At 38.7% G+C, this 26,239-nt stretch overlaps 1 protein-coding gene across 1 annotated transcript in view; it reads left to right on the top strand.

Annotated features, from left to right (window-relative positions):
- Positions 1-1,265: 1,265 nt before the first annotated feature.
- LOC118431338 (cAMP-dependent protein kinase catalytic subunit alpha-like) overlaps positions 1,266-26,239 on the top strand; it is a 28,099-nt gene continuing 3,125 nt past the window's right edge. Inside the window, 14 exon segments of the mRNA XM_035842458.1 lie at positions 1,266-1,608; positions 4,683-4,691; positions 9,515-9,541; positions 9,678-9,698; positions 11,895-11,924; positions 12,919-12,980; positions 15,189-15,317; positions 15,652-15,750; positions 16,168-16,250; positions 17,694-17,820; positions 19,529-19,624; positions 20,668-20,790; positions 21,865-22,029; positions 26,206-26,238. Coding sequence (XP_035698351.1) covers positions 1,563-1,608; positions 4,683-4,691; positions 9,515-9,541; positions 9,678-9,698; positions 11,895-11,924; positions 12,919-12,980; positions 15,189-15,317; positions 15,652-15,750; positions 16,168-16,250; positions 17,694-17,820; positions 19,529-19,624; positions 20,668-20,790; positions 21,865-22,029; positions 26,206-26,238 — 1,050 coding nt within the window. The 5' untranslated portion in view covers positions 1,266-1,562.

Here is a 26,239-nt window from a genome sequence, read left to right as displayed (position 1 = left end):
GATGGCAATAGGCTGTGCAATTAAACAATTAAAGAAATTGAAGAAGAACAGCTTCTACTGTATCAAAGTGTAGAAAGTATACTAGTTCTAGTGTCCGATCTGTGCGCACTTTGCATGGCCCTCTTCTGTCAACTGTACATAGCAAGTGTGTAGCCTCTACAAGGCTCCGCTGATCGCTGGTCAAATACACTGTGTAGTAGAAATAGGACAAATAGAGTGAATAGTACACGACCCGTGGACTCCTATGGCCGACTCGAATAGCATATTATTATTGACTCCTGGTCCATTTGTCCAATTTCTGCTATATGACCAGCAATCTGCGGAGCATGGGAGAGGCTACAGCGTGGTTAAACGTTTGGGAAGCTTTCTTTCTTTTAAATCAATGAGCTTTGATTAAAGCTCTTTGTTTGAATGCACCTTGGTCTTGTTACGTGGTGACCATTAAGTATTTTTTTTAAATCTTATGTGACACTGAATTTAGTAGTAGCATATCTATCTATTCCTTCACGATTAATTGTGTCTTCAAGTCTTGTAGTTTTGTTCGCTCGGTCGCAACCGGCTCGGTTGAATTTGGCGTAACACAATTTTGTAAAGCGTACAATGTATTTTAAAGCTGCGTAAATCAGGACCGTAAGTGTTTGATCCCATTATATAAGGAAGCACCCCTACTTTTTGCTCAAGGCGTGGCTCTCCTCAAACACGAGGCCTTGTAAAGACCCTTGTTGTAAGTCGGATCACTTACAGAGAAAGTTAAAGCTGCTTCAGGGAAATTTGATACTGTCATTTCCTTATCCAGTAATTGCTTGGTTACGTTTGATTCTTTTGTTTCAAACTCGCGCTTCATTGACCTATTTACAGACTAACTGACACGGGTAATTACATCATTTCACTGTTTCGTAACAACTTTTAATTTTTAACGAAAGGCCAACAACTCGATATCCAAAGTCATCAATGTTAGTCGTTCCTGTTGGTGTTATGCGTTACTATCGATACATTTGAACAAAGGCGCCTATTAGACTTTGCTTTGTGTGCTTTTGAGCTATTTTTAGAAGCCCAAACACAAAAGTGTGTGCTTAAAATAGATGCACGCCCTCTTGGCACCCCAATGTGAATGAACACCGGCTGACCAATCAGCGAACAGGATGTGTATGATCACGTGACAAGACCTGCAACCATCCCATAATACTCTTGTCCGCCATTTTTGCGTTTCACCTGTAGGAAAAACGTGTTATTCCGCAGAACAAAACATAGTTCTCAACAATATACACATTTTCTAATAAATCAGGTCCTTGGCGTAGTTGAATTGACACAAAATTCAAAACAAAACCAGACTTGTATGATGTGATGATTTAGCTCTGATCTGTTCGGCTTGTTTTAGAAGTACGAATTGCGGAGTGATCCGCGCAGTTAGGTTTTCCTCACGGCTTGTTTGGCTGTCGGCACATCCCAGTCAGCAGGAATCGGACCTGGTATTTTGTTACTTTCCATTGAAAATTTTCGCCGAAATTATCCGAAGATCGCGACGATCTGATCCCGGGCCGCTCATCCAGTAGCCTCAGACGATGGGAAATGCAGCCGCGGCCAGGAGGGGAGATCCCGCCGACACTGGTATGGCGTCGTTTGTGCTAAGCAAACTCCCACCATCAGCATGTTGTGTGTTGGATGGCCGTGGGACGATTTCTGGGAAAGGATGACATGTTGCATGTTGCCTCTAGGTTTTCCATGCTCCCCTCAGTTTTTGCTCAGTATTGTCCCAGCTGATCGTTTGGTTGTAGCCACACACATGCCAAAACCGCCCAGTTTGTGTACACTCGTGTTTGTGGTTTGCATATGAATGTTGTTGTCCCGTTCCCCGCCCCTCCCCATCCATCCACTGGTTTTTATAAGGCACTTTTCCAAACATACAGCTCCGCCCAGGACGACAACCCCTGTCAAAACATTCCTAAATACGACCGTACTTTTTTGTGTGGCCTGTACAGTGTTCAAAACTCAGGAAATTATGTAGATCTTTGCCAAGAGTTTGTGAAGAACGTTGCGATTTATTTATATATGGCGATCCGCGTTCTGTTCTATTTTTAGCAACAAGGGGCAGAACCTTGACTTAGATGACCTGTTGGAATCGTCTGGACATTTTCTTTGAAAGTTTGATTATTTTTTATTTTATTTATCGTAGTTGGTTTTAAAGATTGGATAGTTATAACATCTTATTGATATTTTAAATTCACGGATAGCAGTCAGATTTTTGTTTAATTATAATATGATATTTGACCACTATTTATGACATTTTGACCTTGACCTTAGTTAATCTCATAATGTCTAATTTAGAAATAATGTGACCAATCAAAAGATCAAGTCTATTTCTTTAAATGTTTTAAGTTTAAATCAACTGACCAGTCACATGGATTAAACAGAATTTCTAATTGAAGGATTTCTTTAGAATATGCATTTTACTATTTGATTCATGCAAATTGCAATGACATGTTTACCTTAGAATCTAAATATATCGTTCGTGAAAATACCCCTTCATTTTTATGATATATGCCTGTTTGTTGTCAATACATGGCAACTTGTGTTGTTTGTTGTGGTGATGTGATACCATCAGAGTGGTGTTAGCGTTGGTATTCTGACAATTTTCGCATGGTGCCGATAACTTTGGTAAGTAAACTTATTATGGGTCCAGTGCTGCCAATCACAGGACTCTGGGCTCGAAATAGAGAAATACTCACCGAAATTCTATTTTCAGTGTACAATATATGTTTGATAATGCCAATCCTGTTTTTTTTTCTGAGTGCAAAACTGCTGCAAGTTGTTATTTTTCTCTTCTGCAATGTCAAAAAAATAACATTCTGAAAATTGCAGGTTGCATCTTTGTATTTTGAACCTTGCAGATCCACTTAGAAAGTCTGTTTAGCATAAACAAAACTGACCCCATATCACTACTATAACTTCATGTAACTTTATTGTAAGCACTTATTTTGAATGCCGGCCAAACAAAACAGGGAAAAAATTATCTAAAACAGGTGTAATTTCCGTATCATTTATAATAAGTTCCCACGTCAAAATGATGATATTTTCTAACTCATACCCCTTCAAAGTGGTTTAATTCTACTTGTTCAAAATAGCAGTTTTGTTAGACATGTGATTAGTATGATAAATCATGTTCTACCTTAACTTGTACTTGCTGGCAGTTCAGAGACCCAGTTTTAAAAAGGAGTACCAATATAAACTTCAAAGAATGTGAACTAGAATGTAACCAAACCTTGAGTTGAGTCACACAGAAAAGAGGAACAACGGAATTGTTGCAGAATTTTTTTTTCTAGTGTTGTTTGATTGTCCTTGCCAAGTCCACAGCTGTGTTGTGTGTCAATAGCCAATCACATGGTGTGGTCGCTAGTGTACTCTATCAAGTCATAATTCTTTTGTACTGTTATACTTACTATCAATAGTCCACTAAATAAATTGTTACACTTATAACTTATAACAAAGGAAATGGCGAAAGATAGAGTGAAAGTGTAGCTATGTTCACTTTCCTTTTAGGAATTGAAAACTAATTTCATCGCCAATACTATCACTAAATATTCCTTTATGTATTTAAAAAGGGTCAAACTGTGTTTTTCATCAGAATAAGGAATTCACAGACCTTTCTGCGTGTAAAGCAAATTTAGCATGCCAAAGCATGCATTTCTTTGGTATACATACAGAGCCGACTGTTTTGCATAAAATGCTTGTTGTTGGTTCAACTTTTGTCAAGGTTGGGGTCTAAGGTATGAATGCAAACAAGTTTGGTTGCCTTTTCCATACACAATAAATGGTTGAAGCACTGTGGCGTGTAACACTTTCCGTTGTTTATGTAAAGCGAAAGATAAGTTCCCGTTTGATGAGTCCACGTACCGTGCACGTTGCGTGTCTACCCTGCCTATTTACATGTGCGCTATCCCTCTGTATGTAATGGATACGCTAACACTGTGTCGTGTGACGCAAGCGGGGCAATTTCCGATCAGGGCTGGCAGCTGGGAGGATGTGGTAACCGTGGCGATAGGATAAACGGAGCTCTGCCTCTCTGACAGGTGTTTTTGTGCGGCGCCAATTAAATAGAAGGGCTTACATATTAGATAATGTCAGACGCGTGCATTAATACGTCATGTTATCTTTTATTGCCTGGCATCGGAGATAGATGATGTAAAAATGATGCCCATTGTCATCCTGTACGCAAAAGAGAAAAGTATCTGACAGTGTTGTAAATGATATGTGCAATGACTGAGTTATGCTAGGTCTTTTTAAATCCAGACATGTATTTTACTATGGTTTAGATTAATATTCAAAATGTAAATCATATGAAGTTAGCTTCTGTAATTCTCTACAAAACGTGGCTGTCATTTTTGTGTTCCAATTTTGTAAATTGTGGTTGAAGCGATTTAGACCTATGTTTTGATTTTTTCTAGTGGTATTTTAATCAATTCAATTCAAAAGGTAACTGTAATATTTTTTAAATGGTACAATGAATTGTATTGATACAGATACAATACTTGCCATTTTGTTTCTCTATTTTATAGATATTGAAAGTTGATTTATTATGATTCTATAGGTATGAAACAATATGCGAGGTTGATATGTTTCCATTCATTTTTCCCTTCTAATGATCTTGTTTTTCTGACATGTCTGCCACATTCCCATGTGACCAGCCACTGCATGTGAGTGTGACCATTTTTAACTTGCCTTTTCTTTCTTTCTTTTCCACTGCAACCTTTTCTTTGCAGTTGCATTTTGCTTATTCACCATTTTCTTTGCATATCACCATGCTATTCTGTAGATATATCTGTACAATAGTACATAGTTTCAATCCACCACAAAAAAGCACCATATAAAAACACTGTCAGTGGCGTGAACAATGTTTTGGACTTCCTTAGATTTTCTCTGATCACGTAAAGGTATAAAATGTCGTGGTAATGCTAAATGTTGAGCCGTGATGATAGAGTAGTAAGTGTTGTATGCACATCTTTAATTACATTCACCAAATAGCAGTTACTCAAGCAACTGGATATGAAGTTTGAAACGGTCAGAAGTTTCAGGTAGTATTCACTACCTTTCGCCAGTGACATTTTTAAGGCAAACCTGTTTACTTCTAATTACATTGTTAAGCAGTGCAATGTAGGCCAGAGAGGACTTAATGTCTAACTTCAGTCATACTGGATAATTATATCCTTTATATTTTATTATGGATAGCTCTGGAGAAAATTATGACTTTGGCAACCATCTTGTGTTTGGATGCATTAGTTTAAATTTTAATAAAAACAACTGCCAACTGGGTAGAGTGTCCACCTTGCATTTGGTAGGTCGTGAGTTCGATCCCCGGCTGAGTCATACCAAAGACTTTTGAAATGGTACATGCTGCTTTCTCTGCTTAGCATATAGCATTCAGGAAAGAGTATGGAAGTATGGAACACACGCCACTACCTGTCTGGACTAGCCCCTGCTGCAGTGATTGCACAAAGTTGTGTGGCCTAGGGCTACTGAAAAGGAGATAGGCACCGCCCTATGCACCATCTGGTGTGGGAAGGACCTTGACTTTGACACAGTATCTCAGGCTAAGCCGATTCTTTCAATCTTTGTGAGCATTGTTAGCAAATAAATATGAATATGAACAATACTTTCTCAATCTGAAACCATAATATTGAATGTAGCAAACATCTACGTTTGATGTGTGTTTCTTGAGCTGAATTCCACATTTCTGGAAAAAATTGATAACTGCCAAAGCGGAGATAAAGGCCCCTTGTTTTATCCAGTTAGCAATGCGCCTAAAGCTAGTGTATAGAAAATTGGTCAAGAAAGAAAGGATTTTGAGGGTCAAGCTTTGAGTTAACATTGCAAAGGATTATAACACATTTATGTAGACTACAGACAAGGCCAAAAAGCTTAAGAAATATCTCATTCTGAGCACAGAATTAGATATTGGTCTGTACCTATCAGCTACTGCTAGCATATATTTAAAAAGACAGAAAATATGCAACCTTGATGTGCAAATTGGAGTAAACATTTTGTGATCATTGAGTTACTCCCTATTCAAAGGACAACAAGTAGGAAAACAAGTCTTTCTACTCTATGGCTGTAATTGTAGCCATGTTGTAGCGCTAATTAAGCAGCTCGGGGGTACACAAGACCTTTCTCCTCAAATGTCAGAATATTCCGTTCCTTTGAAGTATGCTCTGTGAGGTCATTCATCTTTTAGATGCAAGCTTAGGACTTGGACAAGGAGTGACTTTATACATCAGGGTTCTAGCTAGTGCATTTTTAGAGTAACGGGCCACTACGCTATAATTTGTGACAACCATGATGAAATGAAGACCACTACGCTACTAGTAGTTTTGAACATTTACTTGTTGAGTTGATCAAAATTCAAATATGAAAAATGATGATATGCCACTCCAAACTGACCAAAATGTCCTTCAAATTACATGGGATGTTAACAGATTTAAGTCACCTCAAAGGTACCCTTACATACAAAAAATTACAATGCCAACTTTTTACCCAACATTTTCAAAATCTCACTGCGGAATGGCCAAGATCCCTCTTCCACTCCACCCCCCAGATTGGTCGCTTTGCCTTTACAATTACGCTGAAATAAAGTCCTGGCTAGAAACCCTGCTTTGACATGGAGTGACTTTATATATTCTGCGTAATTTGGAATCAAATGCGCGATGTATCGTGGTAGCCTTTTCTTGTCGTGCAGGTAGAGTTTGCCGAAGGCGGGGGTTATTCAGGTAGTACAAATAAAGATTGTTTCCAAGTATTTGCCAATTGTGCATGGCCTTATGGCCTGCGTGTTATCAGTCAGAGTAGGTAAATATTTTAACATTCATGTATTTGTTCGGGCATTAGTACACAGTAGGGGTTGATTCCCGTACAGAAAGTTCAGCTACAGATGCAGTTCAGGTGCAGAGGATCAGGACTTGAACCTAGACCTGATTGTTGAAAACTTGTGAATGGGCGATACTAAAACACTGGCGTTTGGAAATCCCGTTTAAGCTCTCCCGTTGGCTCTTTACGTTTGACTACATTATACAAATTTGGTTGTATTGATTGAATTGTACTTCACTCGTTATTATTTTAGACAGTTGAACCTCCAATGGTGTGGACGCCTGCCGATATAATTTGGTGCACTGATTTTTTTCATGTCCGGTCTTTTCAGACCAGTCTAACAAGAAAAAACAGTTTTGAACCGGTACGATCCGGTACCCACCCCTAGTGTACAGAGTAGCCTTTTTTGTGATAAAGATTTCTGCCACTAGGATTTTTGTTTTGGTACACATTGCAGGAAATGTCGACATTTTTGTCACAAAACTTTGTCACAATCTTTTTTGTATATTTGAGGACTCCTGCAATAGATTATTGATTGTAATTAGCCAGGTAGCAATGTTATCTGTATCCACCCAGTGCACTTTGAAAACATTCATTTCAAACAGGTTACTGGTAGGATATAATCATACACTACTGCATTGGAATTTCAATTGACAGCAATAGCTACAATCGTGATGTTTTATAATCATGCACCAATGTAGATGAGGAAAAGTTTGTTTTTTTTAAATGTAAAAGTCATTGTTAGCTATTGTTGCAAGGTATTGAAAATAAGTTCTAAAGATCATGTTTTTGCATTTTTTTGTACCTTGACCTTCGACTTCAAGTATGATTAGAATAGAAACTCCTGCTGCTGACAACATCGTCAAAAGTTTAAGAGCCCATTGATTCTGAAGGGGCTTTCGTTTGTGATTGTGTGCTGCTTGTATTCTCTCCAGTGATCTGAAGAGAACATACTTTTATGTTTACAAGTGAAGATAGAGGTCTAAAAATGACCCACAGAAGGGGTGCTGTGATGTCTTTGATTCGAAGATAAGATATCAGATGCCTCTCCCTGGAGGAACTTGCATTTTTTAGCATCCTTCCTTATTTTGATGTCTGGCTGTTTCCCAGTAGTACGGTACTGTGAAACGCAGTGGGTTTCTATGTTTTTGCAGTGAGCTGTTACCACAAACTGGTAACATGTTCTGTGTCAGAGTTGCATTGCGATGTTACGGCTGTTTTAACAGCGAACAATGTGAACTAGGGTGGGTACAAGTGGAGAAAATTCAGGTACAGGTGATTATGGTCCGGTCCAGCCCTGAACATGGACCTAATCGTCTGTGAAAACTTGTGATTGGGCAGTACTCAAAACAATGTCAAGTTTTCTACAAAGGAATCTGTTCGAAACTTTGATGTAGTATCCGTATCCTACTGTCGTTTTTAAAGTCCTATCTTCATGTAAACATGTTATCTAAGACCAAGTTTGACTGTAGAAACTTTTAAAAAGGCAAAATCGACCATCAACTCTCCTCTACTTCGCTCCTCTACTTTTCTTGGGCCGGTAAGCCTCAAAACATTTTCTAAGCTGTCCAACATCCGGCCTGCTGATTTTTTTCAGGTCCAGGTATTCCAGACCAGTCTCACAAGGAAAAATAATTTGTACCGGTACACCCCTAACGGTGAAACGTATTCCCTAGTGATAGTTTCACATGTCTATTTACAAGGGATGAAAGCGGTTTGATATCTTTGAAAGGAAGTTATATAATGCTAGTGATGCTACGAGTAGGCATTTCTCCCAAGAGGAACTGCAAAGGTTTTATCCTTACTTTGATGTCTGTTTGAAGAGCTATGTCCCGATAGCACACGGCACTTTACAATTGTCATGTGTACAGTTAAGTCGCAAAATCACAGTGCTTTATTTTTTTTTGGGTTTTCGAGTTGGTCTTTATAGCAAACCCATGGTACAGCAAAGAAGTTCTTTCTTGGCAATTTTACTTCAAAACACTGCAAACATCTTCTTTCTTCTTCTGAAATTAAGTCTTCGTGAACTTGAAACTGCTTAACGGTTATGTTCAATAGGCTATTACATTCCACTGATGCTACAAAGCATTTTTCCTGAAGTACCAAGTGCTTGTAGAAAAAACACAGCGCTTTGTCCACATCAGGCTGGCAAGTTGACCTGTTTGTGTCTTGAAACACGTTTTGTAGTGAAATCCAAACACATGTTCGTGACATGTTTGTAGGGATATCTGATTTCAGATGGCTCTAATGGCTTTGTTTTCATAATATTCACATTAGCTATGTTGTTAGGATACAAGGAAACTTATAGGTGGGCGATACAATAGTGTATTTATTGACTTTTGCTTGGTGCCCATGGTTCTCTTAACCTCCTACATTGTACACATCACTGTTGTTATTCACCTTGGTGCTATATTGCAGCCAGTAGGTACCCAATCTGAGTAATGAGGTTCGTTGTTGTTTACGTGTTCCAGGCACCTCTTTGTCTACCTTTTCTTTGAACATAATGTTGTTGTTTTGGACAAATTCAAACACTTCAATTTGATTATTTTTCAATCTTTTTTAATTTTCAGAATTGGAGAGGTTTTTTTTTGTATTTTGTTTTTGAGATTTAACTTTTTTGAAACACATTTTTTTTTTTACTTTTCGATCACTTGCCCAGCAAAGAAGTCAGACATTCTAAGTAAGGGTAAGTTCAACCTTGTAAATAGGTATTTCTTAATATCCAATCGTGTTTCTTGATATTTTATTATCCTGTTTTTTTTTTTTGGTGAAGGATTTTTTCACCCTTTAATAGTTCTTTTACTTTACTTTTTTTGTTCCAGCCATAGGGAAAATCTCTAAAGGTAAGACAAGAAGTAGCTTTTATTTTCAGATTTTTTTATCAAGGTAAAGTTCAGATCTATATCAATATGTAAACTGGTAATAATGTTTACTTTTGGTACAGAAAAAGAACTTGTCAAAATTTTTTTGTGGGCGTCTTTCATTTATGATGCTTCCAATATGGTAACTTCTTAAAGGATATTCAACCAACATAGATTTCAAATATCAAAGTTGATGTTAATAAACGTATAATGAAATTTAAAAACACAACAGGATAGAAAGTGACATGTAGTTGAGATGTGTGTGATCAGAATGACTACATTATATTCAACATTTCTCATAATGTCAAAGTTGATGTTAATAAACGTATAAAGAAATTTAAAAACACAACAGGATAGAAAACGACATGTAGTTGAGATGTGTGTGATCAGAATGACTACATTATATTCAACATTTCTCATAATGTCAAAGTTGATGTTAATAAACGTATAAAGAAATTTAAAAACACAACAGGATAGAAAACGACATGTAGTTGAGATGTGTGTGATCAGAATGACTACATTATATTCAACATTTCTCATAATGTCAAAGTTGATGTTAATAAACGTATAAAGAAATTAAAAAACACAACAGGATAGAAAACGACATGTAGTTGAGATGTGTGTGATCAGAATGACTACATTATATTCAACATTTGTCATAATGTGAAAGTTGTAGGGCAAAACAGCTTTCAAAACAAGTACTTTTCCTGACGACATTCTTGGGTCAACGACCACTGATATGGGAAAAATACCAAGCAACCACCTTGACATAAACACACAAACGCAACACAGGAATGGCAAACAAAACATATAATGAAGCCGTCAGCTGTGGCATTTGTAAACCATTTTTTCACGTATCCCTACGGGGGGCGTTGACTCCGGTGATTTAACAGGAAACGTCTACAGTATTTACAACGTAATTCGAAGGTCACATACATATCCTTCACCCAGAAATACAATACAACTGGAATACAACATCCCCCAGTGTATATAAAAAGCACCCTTGCATATCTAAATTGTATATACCTGGGGTCGCTGCACTTAAGACCTTACAAACAAACTGTTTTTCAAGACACTTGTTAATGGAGGTTACATTATAGAATTTTCGTCCTCTTCTTGAAGGGGGAAGGGGCTAGCACTTGAAAACTGTTGACAACTGAAAAGACAAGGACATGCCAAGATGCTAAGCAAAACGCTTCAGGATTGTCTTGTAAGTTTGGATAAATGTTTTGTGGTCTGCGATGGGGTCTGTTGCGCGTGAGCAATTTGCCTGCGAAACATTTGCACACAAAAAATCTGGGCGTGCAAAATATGCAAATTAGCAGGCCAGGCTCGATCACCTTTCCCCCTTCTTGCATCATCAGTAGTGGTTCTTGCATTATGAGTGGTTGTTTCCAGCCGCCATGTTGTTCTAATCTATGAAGATTGGGCTTAGTCATCTTGAAAACACAGACAGACAATGATTCTTGGAGAAGAATTATGCACAGTCTGATGATTTCCAAGTATGCAGTCTGTTGCCTACGTGCTCCACTTGTTATTATGCTGTCAAACCTGTGTATATAGATTAAGTGACACTCACAGGGCTTAGCACAAGTGGTCAGTAGTATTGACACCAAGCTGGTCATACTACGGTCACTCTAAAAGACACTAAAAATGGTCCACAATGGCCAGGTGGGCCTTATACAGAGTGACTTTTTTTAAACCATGCCATTTGAGTTGTCAAATGAGTGTCCTCTGATCCCCTTTTTCTTTGCAACACATTTTTACATTTTCCCCTACAAAATCACAAATGCCAAATTTTGTGATAGCTTACATTTTAGTAGATTTTCCTGTAGATAGTCAAGAATTTTACGAATCCAATCCTCACCATTGTCATCCCACCTTCTGTGACCATTTCGTCCCATCCTCCCCACGCACGATTTGTTGGTCATCAACATCTAGTTTAACTAGTGCTTAGGTCTGTAGTTTAGGTACACCAACAGCTATATGCATGCCTTTAATTAGTAACTAACGTTTTTGGACAGCATCTTACCACCATGTAAAGTGTGCTAGCTTTTTTGTCCCGATTTGGGGAAATAAACCATATTGTTATGATATGACAGTAAAGCATTGTATGGTTAGATTTTCACCTTGGTGTTTGCCACAAACTTAGCCACGACTTGTTCTATTGTCCCACAGGCCATGGTGATGGCTCGTACTCAGACAGTGGTTAGTATGTGTTTATGATTTTCCAAATGCACTAAAAAAAAACATCAACCGAAGAGCCAAATATATCATAATTGTATTGTAATCTATTCGCAAATTGTTGGTACTACTACTACTACTACATCTTAACGGTACATACATTTCGTACGTCGCACACATTTTTCCAAGCGTAGGGCTACCTTGCTATATGCTGTTTAACTTAAGACTCTACTGTAGTGCTTTTTTCATCGGCATGATGTTCCCCCGCGCTTCTGTGTCCCTGCAAACCCCCCTTTCCCCTCCAGGCACTGTGCAGCAAGTTTTTCTTTTTTGTTTGTCATCTTCACATGCATCACATTTGTCACAATATACCAGTGCACAGGATTGTTTTGTTTTACTGTTAGCACCCTCTGAAATGTAATCTTGCTGTCAGACATATCTAGAACATCTCATAACAATTATTGTAAACTTACATACAACATTTTCTTTGAAAAAAGTGCTTTTGAAACATTCCAAATCTTGTGCACTTTTGGAAAGTAATTTTCGACTTTAAATAAACAACATTTTCAATCCACAGTCATCATTTGTACTCAAAATGCCACAATTCAGCTTTAACTTGTTTCAAGCTAACATGGCTTAGAATAATAGTTTATCATCCAAGTAGATCATTGATTGATTTGCTTAATTATCGATTGATCAGTACAAAAATCAAAAGATTACTCTGGCTAAATGTGACAATTGCACATGCCTTAATACGAGCTCTAACAATTGATTTTAAGAAGATATCTGACCTTATTTTAAAACTATACGTTTAAGATTGAAAGTTTCTTCTATTACCATGTATTTGAATCCTTCCTTCTTGCAGCCCTGTACCATCTTGTATATGCAACTTGCTTGCAAAGGTGAATTTTCTACTTGCATGACTGTCTCTGTTTCTACTGAAAGTCTCCTATAATACCTTGTTGAGGATGAATCTTGGCACCGACATAAAGATGTGTTTTTCTCTTGTGTTCCACAGTGAAAGAGTTCCTTGCAAAAGCCAAAGAAGACTTCACCAAGAAATGGGAGAGTCCATCACAGGTGAGGAGTGTAATGGTGTAATGATTGTCCAAATCTGGCGATATTTTCTATTGTAGATAGACAGTATGAGGCCATGTTGATTTGATTATATTTGTATTACATCCTCTGGAAACCTCAAGACTAATGCAAGCTAGCCTGATTAAATCCCGCTTATAGCAGCCCGCCCAACATCCGCCGGCCCCGCGGGGAGGGGCTAGTTTAGCCCTGGACAGCAGAGTTTGTGTTACACAGACTAGATGTATGCAAGCCTGCGAATAAAAGCTTTGGCCAATATAGAAATTTGCATGTTATGAAATCTAAGTGATCAGGAAGTTTAAATAAATGCAAAACAGATGGTGAATTAAACAATATATTCTTCCATTTTGTTCTTTCACATTGTCCCCTATGGTCGAAAACATTTTTTATTTGGAAACTGATGAAAATTGCGTGCGGATGTTATCTATGTAATCAAATCAAAAGGCCCTTAGTTATTGACATGTTCATTGTAAATGTAAATAGTAGTTGTTTATGTTGCCTTCACAGTGCCAAAGTCACAGCTAAAATCTTTAAGTTTTATTTGTTAAAGCTGTTAAGTTGTAATGTTTTTGATAGAAACAACAGTCTCCAAGTCTTGTGTTTATACAGGAAGTCATTTGGATACCTTTTTGGAGTATGTTTGCACTTTGTCATGAAACATTGACTTCCTGTTCAAACTGGAGCCTGTCCTTTGCTCTGTGTGTTTTTCCCTGCCTGCGACATTGTTGACGCACTTGTTATTGCTCAACCAAAGCATGGACTACCTTATTGTTAGTGACAAAAGGCAGCGTAATCGGATCAGGGCGAGAACACAACCTTGTGCTACTCCCACTGATTGACCTTGGGTAACCACCTGACGGCTCGCCTGATTGGCTAATTGGGAAATGATGTCATCAGTGACGTCATACCTCTATCACACCACTTATGTGTTCTTTTCTTTCACAATAGAAGAGAGATTAGAACAACATACGGAGACTAAAGGGCCCTAGAGGGCTTTTTTGCTTTGGCAGGCTTACGTGAATCAATGCATGCGTCCCCGTGGGATAGGAAAACAGAAAATGAAACATTAAACTGGATATATTGTGGCTCACTGCAAAAGGATATTATGGATATTATTTACATGCCTATTTTGTAGAGTAAACATTTGGGAAAATCTTTCACTGTAGAAATTTTAGGGACTTTGATACAATGCCTGATATGGTATAATCAACACACAGATCTAAGCTGTCCTAGAATGTTATAAAGCTTCTTTTTTTTTCTATGATTCTTTTAAGAGGGGTGTTGAATGGAGGTTTTAACACACTTGTAAGCACTCAAGCAGACTTGTTGATGTACATGAAAAGGCTTTCCTTCCAGGTCAGGCAGAAAATGGCTTGTTTTGTTGATAATCGGGTTAGAGGTCTGTCTGTAATATCAGTGCAAGCCATCTTCTAGACAAATGAGTAATACAGTTGACTACGTTCTGGCCACTAGACTATTTTAATGTTATTACAATGTATGTATTGATTTTTCAAAGACACATGTTATTGATGTACTATTACAATCATGCACATTGTAGACAGTGTAAATTTCAGTCCAACATTGCTATAACAGGACTTATGTGTGTTGTGGTTCAATGATATTGACACACAAATGTATACAGATAACATTGTAAATTCAAAGGCAACGTCCTGAAAATTAACTACTTTGAATTCATTTGTTTTGTAAATGGATCAAGCTCTACAGTCGGTGTTACGCAGCTAACTGCAGCCTGATTAAATCTCGCTTATAGCAGCCCGCCAAACATCCGGGGGGAGGGGCCAGTTACAGCCCTGGACAGCGGAGTTTGTGTTGCACAGACTAAACTAACTGCAGCTTGTACCATCTGTGCAAAACTGGTTCGTTATGTTTAAGTTTGATTGATGCAAAACAAACAAAACCTGTAAGAACTGTAAGACTTTATTTATGATTTTTTGCTCAATGCTGTTATTTTCTCGGCTTTACACTGTAACCACAATATCAGAACCTGCCAAGTTCAGGGAGAAGGCCACTGAACACCAGAGGAGCCAGCAATAACTGCACAGCACCCAACAAGAGGGGTGTTGTCCAGTACTTCTCCAGATTTATCAGATTTATCCAGAAACAAAAGCTGTAAGAACTGTAAGACTTTGTTTATGATTTTTAGCTCAATGCTGTTATTTCTTTTGGCTTTAGAACACAGCGGCGCTGGATGAATTTGACCGGCTGAAGACGCTGGGAACGGGGTCGTTCGGCCGCGTCATGTTGGTGCAACATAAAGCCACGCAAAACTTCTACGCCATGAAGATACTTGACAAACAGAAGGTAAAGTGGACATACAATATTCGGGGCTTGAAATACCACCTGCATATGTGGGTTAGTGCATGGAAAATTGGAGCTGTACAGGTATTTCTGGTGTCCACCTGTACTTAACCTGCACTGGTCCATGTACTGATTTTTTATACATAGATGTCCTATGATGTAGGTGTATGTGGATTGTTATACACTTCATTGACTGTTACCGCCTGTAAGGTAAATATAGCAATGGTTCCTGAACAACAGTGAGAATCCTGCTACAAAACGACATGCCTTACTACAAGACAAAGATAAGACTGGCACAAATGATTTTGACATGTTTCTCTCCTGTTGTTTTCCCCAGGTTGTAAAATTGAAGCAGGTTGAGCACACGCTGAATGAGAAGCGAATCCTGCAGGCCATTAGCTTCCCCTTCCTTGTTAGCTTAGAGTTCCACTTCAAGGTGAGATAACTGTGGTCATATCATGATGGGAAATCATTTTTTTGTTGTCAATTGGACGTTTTCTCATACCAGAGCAGTTATAATTATAATCTAAGATGTTTCAGTAAGGTATTTAGTCTATGTGTGTGTTGGTTTGTTTGAATGTGTGTGTGTGCATGCATGCATTTGTGTGTATGTGTGTATTGGCATGTATGTGCTAATGTATTATTGATTGATTGTGTGTCTGTGTATGCATGCGCGCATGTGTTTGTGGGAGAATGTGTGTGAGTGTGTGTCTGTTGGTGTGTATGTGTGTGTGTGTGTATGGTGGGATGTGTGAGCGTGTGTGTTTTCAGATTGTGTGTGTACATTTTGTATGTGTTTGTTTTATTTTGCCCAATATATCTACTGATAATCCATGCTGTTTCCATGCTTCAGGACAACTCCAATCTCTACATGGTGCTGGAGTATGTACCGGGTGGAGAGATGTTCTCCCATTTACGACGGATAGGAAGATTCAGGTCAGTATCAGAGTAATAACTCATGATAACATCATGATAACGATAAAGGTATACATGTCACTGTGCTTTCCTAGCCAAAGGAAAAAAAGAAAGAAAGGTATTATGCCCTTGAAAGTGTCTGCGTAATTCGATTCTGTTATTATGATACATTTGGTTTGGAGAGTGAAGTCAGACAGAAAAAGAATGATAGGCTCTGCTTTCCATCATGTTCTGCCCTATGAAATAAAATCTGCTGCTTATTCTCTGTTATGGCTTTTTTCACCTAACCTTAATCAGACCTTAGGGTGATGGAGCTATGCTATACTGTCTTTCCGAATTAAAAGTTACCGTTGAGATCCTAACCAGACTTTGCTAGTTGTGTCTGTACAGTGAGCAGTACTCTAGGTTTCATGCAGCCCAGACGTTGTTGACGTTTTAACCTAACTAAATCAGGAGAGGCAGTGAAAATTTGCCCACGGGAGGTGTGGCGTTTTTTGTTGTTGTTCAAATTGGAAAAAATAGGACAGCAGAATCCGAGATGCAACAAATAAAACTGGCGTGGCCTAAACAAATCTTATTATAGATTTTAGATTAGACGTTATTTCTCTTTTGATTTATCTATAGTTCTCATTTTCCTTCTCTGTAAAGTATACAATGAGTGAGTGAGTGAGAAAGTATACAATTATGTATACCACTACTGCACTTAGTCTGTAATCAGCTGTTGGGCATGAAGTTGCAATAAAGATTATTATATTCCTGTTAAAATCACAGAACCCACTAGTCATTAAAGACGTGGGACTTTTCAAAGAAGAAGTCAAACCTCCCAGTAAACAATGTAGAATCATTTGTATAGATAGCTGTATAGAATAGACACTTCTTACTTTTTACTGTCTGTACCCTTGCCATTAGCCTTCGAGCATGAATTTGCAAATAAATAAATTAGATTAAATTAAATTGAATTATAATATGCCCATACAGTGAGCAGCACTCCAGGTTCTATGCAGCCCAGATCGTGCTGACGTTTTGACCTAACGATAAATCTAAGTTCTAGCTCATAGTTTGTAACCTTTTTCTGGCTTTTTTTTTTTTTTAACCTTAACCAGGTTTAAACAAGTTTTCTAAAATTCACTTGTCCTATCGGGCAAGTACATGCAAAATGTACTTGCCCGAACCAGCTTTCTGCTTTCCCACAAATTTAACTAACATTTTTCACTATGTATTTTCACGTGCAGCAATGGAATTCTTTTATTATTGGCTTGATTTTTCTGTGTTGACCAATGCTTGATGCGGTAACTGTGATAAGCAACATGTATTTAAAAATCTCATGGAAAAATCTTACTTGCCCGATCGGACTAGTGGGGAAGGACATTCACTTGCCTTATAGACACTTTCACTTGTCCGGGACAATCGGGCTAGTGGACTCGTCCAATCCTGTTAACCAGATATTATTATATGTCTGTACAGTGAGCAGCACTCCAGGTTCTATGCAGCCCAGATTGTGCTGACGTTCGAGTACCTGCATTCCTTGGACATCATCTACAGGGACTTGAAGCCAGAGAACTTACTTATAGACCAGCTGGGCTACCTCAAGGTGAGACTGAAGCCGGCCTAGGAGTGTGTTTCACTACAAAGCAAATGGACACCTTTTGGCTGACTACACTCCTTGGCCAGTTTGGTAGTATCTTTTTGCCATTGTAGAATCTGCTTGGAGATTAGGTGAGAGCACGACAGGCCGTAACTTATGGTAGCAGAACACAATTTTTGGCATATGGGGATTCATATATTTTAAGGACCATAAGGTGACTGACATATATGCTGATAAAATCATAGTAGGGTGCAGTTTTTTTCCAGACTTGGTTAGAACATGACAGGCCGTAACTTGTGGCCCGGTGGCTTTGTGGTTAGGTTTGTTCAGGGCTCAAAATTTATTTTTGGGATAAGGTGCACTGGTTCACCCAACCTAAAAAAATTGGGTGCATCAAAAAATATTTGGGTGCACCATGTACAGTTTTGGAGCATTGAATGAACCTGAATTCCAACTTCAAATTCTTAACGAGTACTTTGTCAGACATTCTATTATTTTTCCAACATTTCGATTTCAAGAATATGGTGTATGTTAGTATACTTTGATGTCTTTATATTCGTAAACCTACAAAAGTATTTCAAGTCCTGGATGTTCATTGCGCCATCGTCTCAGATATAATTGATAGTGCATGTAGTTATAAATGTCATTTGGTCATGATGGGATGGAATATTCATGAAGGCCATTAATCTAGCTAATAACGATCATCAAAAATTCAAGACAAGTCAGCAATGGTTAGATATTATTGACATCACTTAGAAATATTACCAGTTATACTTCTTCTTTTGAACACCTTGAAGTGAAACTTGAGCTAGTAAGAGGTCCAGATGAAAGTAAACTCTGTAAACTCTTTTTTTGCATTTTGCCGCCTTAGCGGCAAAATGCTCTGAGGCCAGAATAGTCGCCGTTGTGATGGAGTGATGTTGAGATGAACGGACCTGTTCAATCCATGCCAAACATTTCTAAGCCTGTTAAAACAAGCATTTTTCCAACATGTTCGCACTGGCGCAGTGGTTAAAGTTTACGCATTCTAAACCAATGCACCCGGTTCGAATCCGGGGAGGTAGATTTTTTTTTTTCTTTTTTACATCCATTAAAATACTAATTTTTACATCCATTTGGCCACACCAATTTATTTCTTTGGTTAACGGATTCGCCGCTTCGTTTTTTTGCCGAATAGAAATAAAAATTAAAAAAAAACAACTTAAAAATGCCCCGCAACAGAGCTCACTCAAAAACAGGCAGTGTAGTGAAATTTGCTGCAGTTCACGCAAATTTTAACAGGTGGCGTCTAGATCTAGATTCAGGCACATATGTGAATCTCTCCATGCGCCAATATCAGGTTTAGTTACTCTGTTCTATTTATATGACATTCTAATAACTAGAAAAAAACGTTCACACACGCAAACATTGGCAAAATGCCAGCTTTTTTAAAAGCACTTGTTTTACTTGCATCTTGGATAGTATTACACACTTAGATACTTTATTCAGTCCATTAGCTATCATACACCATGAAGTAGTTAGTCTTTCTGGAGTACAGAAAACAACAGTGGACAGTGAATCAAGGTACAGGTTACCCCTCAGATTCTGTTTTCATGTTTTGAATTCATGAAGCAGCAGTACCACGACTTTAGTAGGCACTGAAGGAGCAATAGGCATTGGTGATATAAAGCAGATATCTTTTCTTGATTGGTAACTATTTGTTTTCTTGTCTCAGGTGACAGATTTTGGGTTTGCGAAGCGGGTGAAAGGGAGAACGTGGACGCTGTGTGGAACACCTGAGTACCTGGCCCCAGAGATTATCCTCAGCAAGGTAGGTTACCTTGTTATAATTGAGATATAGTTTTGTGTGTGTCTGTGTGTGTCTGTCTTCCGGAATTTTGTAGTCAGCATAACAGGGTTCTAGCTAGCTATCTAGCCAATACGCTATAATTTTTTAGCACTACGCTTAGATAAGGGCCACTACGCTAATTTTTAGCTAGTGTAATGGTGCTTTGCTATCATTTCTCTGTTCTCTGAACAAAGACATATGATGATATACCCTCAAAACTAGCCAAAAAATCCTTCAAATTACATGTGATGTTAACAGAGTACCAACTTTTAACCCTCTTCCACACCAATCTCCTGATAGGTCACTTCCCTACTATGCCATTCACATTACGGTAAAATAAAATCCTGGCTAGAAGTAGTAGAACCCTGTCATAACTCAAGAACCTCTGGATGGATTACGATGATATTTGGTATGCAATGATAATGTAATAAGACAAAGGTCACTGCAGCAGAACTTTTGTGGTTTTTTTTAGATCTTTTGACCAGGACATACTATGGTCTTGATTTCTTGGTGGCAGATAGCTTATGACATAAGGAAGAAGTGGTGTGTGTTTTGGCCCCCTAGCAGCTTATTATCTTTGCACTAAAAACTACTTTGTGTACACGATATTTAGGACATTGAGTGTAGACTGTTCTGTAACTTAAAATGCTGAAACAGGGCTCGAAATACCACCTGCATATGCACTATAGTGCAGGTGAAATTGGAGCTGTGCAGGTATTTCTGGTGTCTACCTGCACCTAACTTGCACCGGTCCATGAACTGGGTTTTATACATACATGTCATATGATGTAAGTGTATGTGGATTGTTATTAGCTGCATTGAATGTTACTACCTATAAAGTATAAGAGAAAAAATAGCAATTGTTCCTGAACAATTTTAGTTTGATCCATACTTCCTAAATTCAGAGTGTTGCAGGTAAAATTTGTCTGGTGCAGGTAATTTTCAATGTTACCTGCACCAGTGCAGGTATGCAGAAAAAAGTATTTCAAGCCCTGTGAAATAAAAGAATCCTTTTCCTCCCTCAGGGCTACAACAAGGCAGTAGACTGGTGGGCGCTGGGCGTGCTGGTGTATGAAATGGCGGCCGGGTATCCTCCCTTCTTTGCCGACCAGCCCATCCAGATCTACGAGAAGATTGTTTCAGGGAAGGTAAGTGTTCCTTTTCTTTTTTCTGGGATGACAACGTAAATAGGTGCTCTTGTTTAGGCCACAGCAAGTAAATTTTATGGATGACATCCTATACAGAGTGCAAAAATAATGAGATGGGTAAAATGCGAAAAAAAATGGGTAAAAAAACAAGATTGCTAAATTTTCAAAATGCACACCATAAACGTTGTTACAAGATTTGAGCGTGCTGATGTCATCCATACAATTTACTTGCTGTGGCCTTTTTCAGGTGTGTTTCACCTGTTTGTCATATTCCCTTTTTGTGGTGATTTGTATTAGGATGCAAATTAGTGTTAAAGCACAACATTGTGTTTTTTTTTACTGTTAACTGCTGAAAACAAGTCCGTATTTTGAATTTGATTGTACAGTAACAGGTTTGCTTCTCAATACACTCCCAAGGTGCAAACTGAAGTGTGTGAATGCTACACTAGGATTCAAACCTATCAAATTGAATCTAGCCTTTTAACAGCTGGCTTGGTGACTTGGTGACAATGATGATGATGGATACAAGCAAACCAGGGTTGTAACCAGCCTGAAATCATTTTCCGTCCCCTCGATTCTGAATCCTATCAAGCACCCAAGGCACAAAAGTTTCCTAGGGGGGTCCGGATATGTTAATTTTGAAATCTAGTCCCTCTGAAACCCTATTTTCTGCATTTTGAGGAGTACATTTTGCTAGTAGACTAAGCTGTTCAATGGCTTCAGTTTTGTTTAAAAATTACACAAGGGAGACATTTCGTTACATCTTTACATATCAATTTTTGTCCGTCACAGAGGACGCAATGGGCAAAATGTTTTTCCGTCCCCAGCTGCAAAATTGTAGCTGCAAGCTGCGACGGAAGGACGGGTGCTGGCTACAATCCTGAAGCAAACAGTAACAATTTACTTCTTTCGATTCCCAGGTTCGCTTCCCGTCCCACTTCAGCTCGGACCTGTCCCTCTATTGTACAGTAACGATGTGTTTGTCTCTCGGTCCCAGGTTCGCTTCCCGTCCCACTTCAGCTCAGACCTGTCCCTCTATTGTACAGTAACGACATGTTTGTCTCTCGGTCCCAGGTTCGCTTCCCGTCCCACTTCAGCTCGGACCTGAAGGACCTACTGCGGAACCTGCTGCAGGTGGACCTGACCAAGCGCTACGGCAACCTGAAGAACGCCGTCAACGACATCAAGAACCACAAATGGTTCCAGACCACGGACTGGATCCTGGTCTACCAGCGGAAGGTGAACAACAAAAACTTCTCAGACGTCTCAGTTCATGTTTTAAGAAAAAAACTTTGCATTGGGAAGATACTGGTTTTTTTTTCTAAAGTCTGATTATGTAAAGGCTACTGCTTGAGCTGTAACCTCAAATTTTCTTCAAGCAATGACTGTTTGTTTTTTAAGCTAAAGTACATACCTCCAAATTTTCGTCAATATTGTTCACGGAATGACCTAGTCTGAATACCCAGTGTCTTCCCAAGTTCAGAGTGACCCGTGGTTTACAGTTTTGCACATGAATAAACCAGGAACTATGGGGTTGAAATGTTTGCTACATACAGATGGAAAATGGAACATTGACTGAAGAAGTCTGCTCACATGAAACTCTATTTTTTACATCACTAGTTTTACCTCCTTCTCCTCCATTTTACCTGGTGTATAGATGGACAAGGAAACAAGATTTCAATAACCTACTTTTTTCACAAAGTCAAAACATAAGTGTTCTGTATATATTATGATTTCCATTATTACAAAGTTGTCACCAAGTATTGATTGATCTATTCTTAATGGGAACCTTTGACTCAATATTTCACTATCCCAATCATAGGTTCTTTGATACAACCCACTTTATTGAACTCTTGGTTCCTTTGTCTTTATATCTTATTCCCTGTTCGTTCAGTCGTTCCCAGATTAGTTGTTCAAACCCACCCGTACTTGAAGTTTGCCTTGTCCTGTAGGTTGTTATGAGTTACAGGGTTCTCACCAGGTTTTTTTCACAGCGTAGGGGGCATCCTAGCATGGTAAATGAAACAGTCGTGATTCTTTTAAGGGGGTCTGAGGAATAAAGGAACTGAATTTTTTTTTTAGCTTATCTCAATGTCAAAAACACTGTTTCCTGTATTTTGAGGACCAAATTTTATGAAATAAAACCTTTTTTTAAACCTTTACAACCATTACAAGACAATAGAAAAGCCCCCTACACTTCAGATCTCAGTGTAGGGGATCCAAATCACAGCATAGGGGATACAAATTTTAGCATAAGAGATCCAACTGACAGCGTAGAAGATCCAAATCATAGCATAGGGGATCAAAATCAGAGCATTGGGGATCCAAATCACAGTGAAGGGGATCCAAATCACAGTGAAGGGTATCCAAATCACAGCATAGGGGATCCAAATCACAGCATAGGGGATCCAAATCACAGCATAGGGGATAGAAATCACAGTGTAGGGGATCCAATTTTCAGCTTAGGGGATCCAATTTTCAGCTTAGGGGATCCAAATCACAGCTTAGAGGATACAAATCTCGGCATAGGGGATCCAAATCACAGCATAAATTATGCAAATTACAGCATAGGGGATCCAAATTACAGTATAGGGGATCCAAACTCAGCACAGGGGATCCAAACTCAGCACAGACTCCAAATCACAACATATGGGATCCAAATCACAGCATAGGGGATCCAAATCACAACGTAGGGGATCTAAATCACAGCATAGGGATCCAATTTCAGCGTAGGGGATCCAAATCTCAGCATAGGGGATCCAAATCACAGCGTAGGGGATCCAAACTCAGCATATGGGATCCGAAACACAGCGTAGGGGATCCAAATCACAGCATAGGTGATCCAAACTCAACACGGGATCCAAGTCACAGCATAGATGATACAAATCACAGCATAGGTGCCCCTTATGCCCACCTTTACTGGTGAGAACCCTGAAGTGACCTGTAGAAGGCATAATTCTGTTAATTCACCCTTGATACCCTGTTTTCTCTTCTTTGGTTACAGTGCGACGTGAGTTGAAACGCTGCTGTCACTGGTTTGGTTACGTTAACTTCTGCGTGGAACTATACCCTCCTCACGTTTTTATAAGATCCCTTCTTGCTTTGCGCCTTAAAATCACCGTTAAGAAATGATTTTTTTTACATATGGTTTATTACCGGCTTTTTTTTGTTTTGTTTTTTGAGTTGTGTGATATTACAAGTGTGTTTTTTTGTAATCTGGCCGATGCTGCTGCTGCACTTTTCCTGAGTTTGTCACCACCTAACCCCACTTGTGTGCATTGCCCTCTCATACATCTCCATTACATGCACATGCAGGGCTCGAAATTCATTTTTGGGATTAGGTTAAAAAATTGGGTGCACCAAAAAATTTTTGGGTGCACCACTTAAATTCGAGTATTTACCTCCCCAATAAAACTTAGTTACAAGCTATCAAATTCTTAAACAAGTACCATTACATACATATTTATTATCTTTCTAACACATAGATGTCAAGAATATGATGATACAATGTACTAGTATACTTTGATATATTTACATACATAAACCTAAGAAAATATTTGGGTGCACCCTGTGCACCCACAGAAAATAATTGGGTGCACAACTCCAATTTTGAGTGCACCTGGGTGCACATGCACCCAGTATTTCGAGCCCTGCACATGTATATGTTATAGGGTCTTCACACTGAAACTGAATTAGCAGGAATCAAGCAGAACTGGCCGGAATGAAGTATTTGCAAAATTTGTGCCACATTTGGGGCCATTCGGGTGGGAATTCCAAATGGACCTTATATCCCCTTCACATGAAAAGGAATGGGACAAAATGCCGTCAGAATGAAAATCATTTTCTATTCCTGGGAATTCGTAGTGTATTTTAGAAATCTCACTGCATTCCAGATTTCTTTTGGCCACATTCTGGCAGGATTCGAAGTGGCTTGCCGTTTCGGTTCTCCATCAAATGAGATAAGAATGTTTTGAATAATGTTGGAATGCCGTAGAATGCGGTCATTTCTAGAATACACTATGAATTCACAGGAATAGGCATTCTGGCTCATTCTTGCTCTCGTGTGAAGGGGCCTTCAGAAAGAAGAAAGAGGATCATCTGTGTTGGGAGATAAAGGCCCTGCCATGTTTTTCCATGCAGTGAAAACTGCAGCCTTAGAATAGATAAAGTAAAGTACAGTATGTGGTAGAATCTTTAAATTGATGGAATCTCTACAACGAAGGAGAATCTCGACAATACCAGTACAAGTCTACATCACAATTTTTCAAAAGTACTGACCTACCTTCTTAAGATTTCTCAGAAATAAGGCATCAGTAGTGTGTTGTATACCTCAAAAGTAGTAATAACCTTTCCACCACATTTACAATGTATTACACCTGTACTGCACATTATTCAAAGTGTTAACTTAAATGTTTCAAAAACAGACGTAAGAAAAAGGGCATAAAATAGACAGCCCAACAAAAAATGCGTAAAACAGCCAGAGCCGAACTTCTGCTTTGAGAATGTTTGAAAACCTTTCCTCGTCTACTGCGAAATTAAGCCCTGCCAACATAACTTGATTTACAGTTCAAACATAGTTTCATCCTAAAGTAAAGACATCGTGAAGACATCTACCCATGGCTCAAGCCAGCTCAATTTTTTTTTTCCATCAGCCAATTCCCATTGTTGCGAAAACTGCGAAAAGTAAGTTAGAAAGACGGAACTGAGACCTTGAAAAACGGGTTTTTAATGAGATTATCGTATGCGAAAGGGCGCCGACACACTAGGTCAACAATCATAACAATAGCAAAACAAACAGTGTGTGGCTTTTACGGCCGTGGACAGCGTCCCCAAGTCGCCTGTAGCTTCCACCACAAATTTTTGTCCGTCAAGGTTGACGGATTGGTTTAAAGAAATTTCCGTCACACGCAGCAAATTCCCGTCAATTGACGAGAAAACGGACGCTGGCTAGAGCCCTGCATCTACCACTTAGGGACATCACAACCAGCTTCAGTCTGTTGTTTGCAGTGTTCTCTCCTTCTAACTCCTCTTCTTCTGCACTGTGATTAACAAGTTTTTCTTTTGCCAGCTTTGTTTGTTTTGACTCTCATTTGTATAACACAATTTGTGTCTTGAAACAATTTTTTTCAGACCATAAAGCAATGAAATAGGCATTGATTAAAAGAATCTTGAAATTTTTAATCAGAAAATGCTCTCTATGATAGTTTGCTAATATATTGTATTACACTGTAGGCACTGTTGATACAATGTATATCAAGTTTTGCAGTAATGAATCTACATCATTGCCCTGATTGTTTGAAAGATTGGACTTGTGAAGTCTTGTTGTCCATTCCTGCGTCTTGGCAGCAGAGAGTGGAGGCAAGACGTTTTGGCTGTAACTTGTAAGGGTTTGTCTGTGTTTCCTTGTCCGTGCAGGTCGAAGCTCCCTTCATCCCCAAGTGCAAAGGTC

Source organism: Branchiostoma floridae, chromosome 15 (assembly GCF_000003815.2).
Source record: "Branchiostoma floridae strain S238N-H82 chromosome 15, Bfl_VNyyK, whole genome shotgun sequence".
NCBI lineage: Eukaryota > Metazoa > Chordata > Leptocardii > Amphioxiformes > Branchiostomatidae > Branchiostoma > Branchiostoma floridae.
The sequence above is the reverse complement of the archived record's forward strand: the minus strand, read 5'-3'. Positions and strand labels throughout refer to the sequence as shown.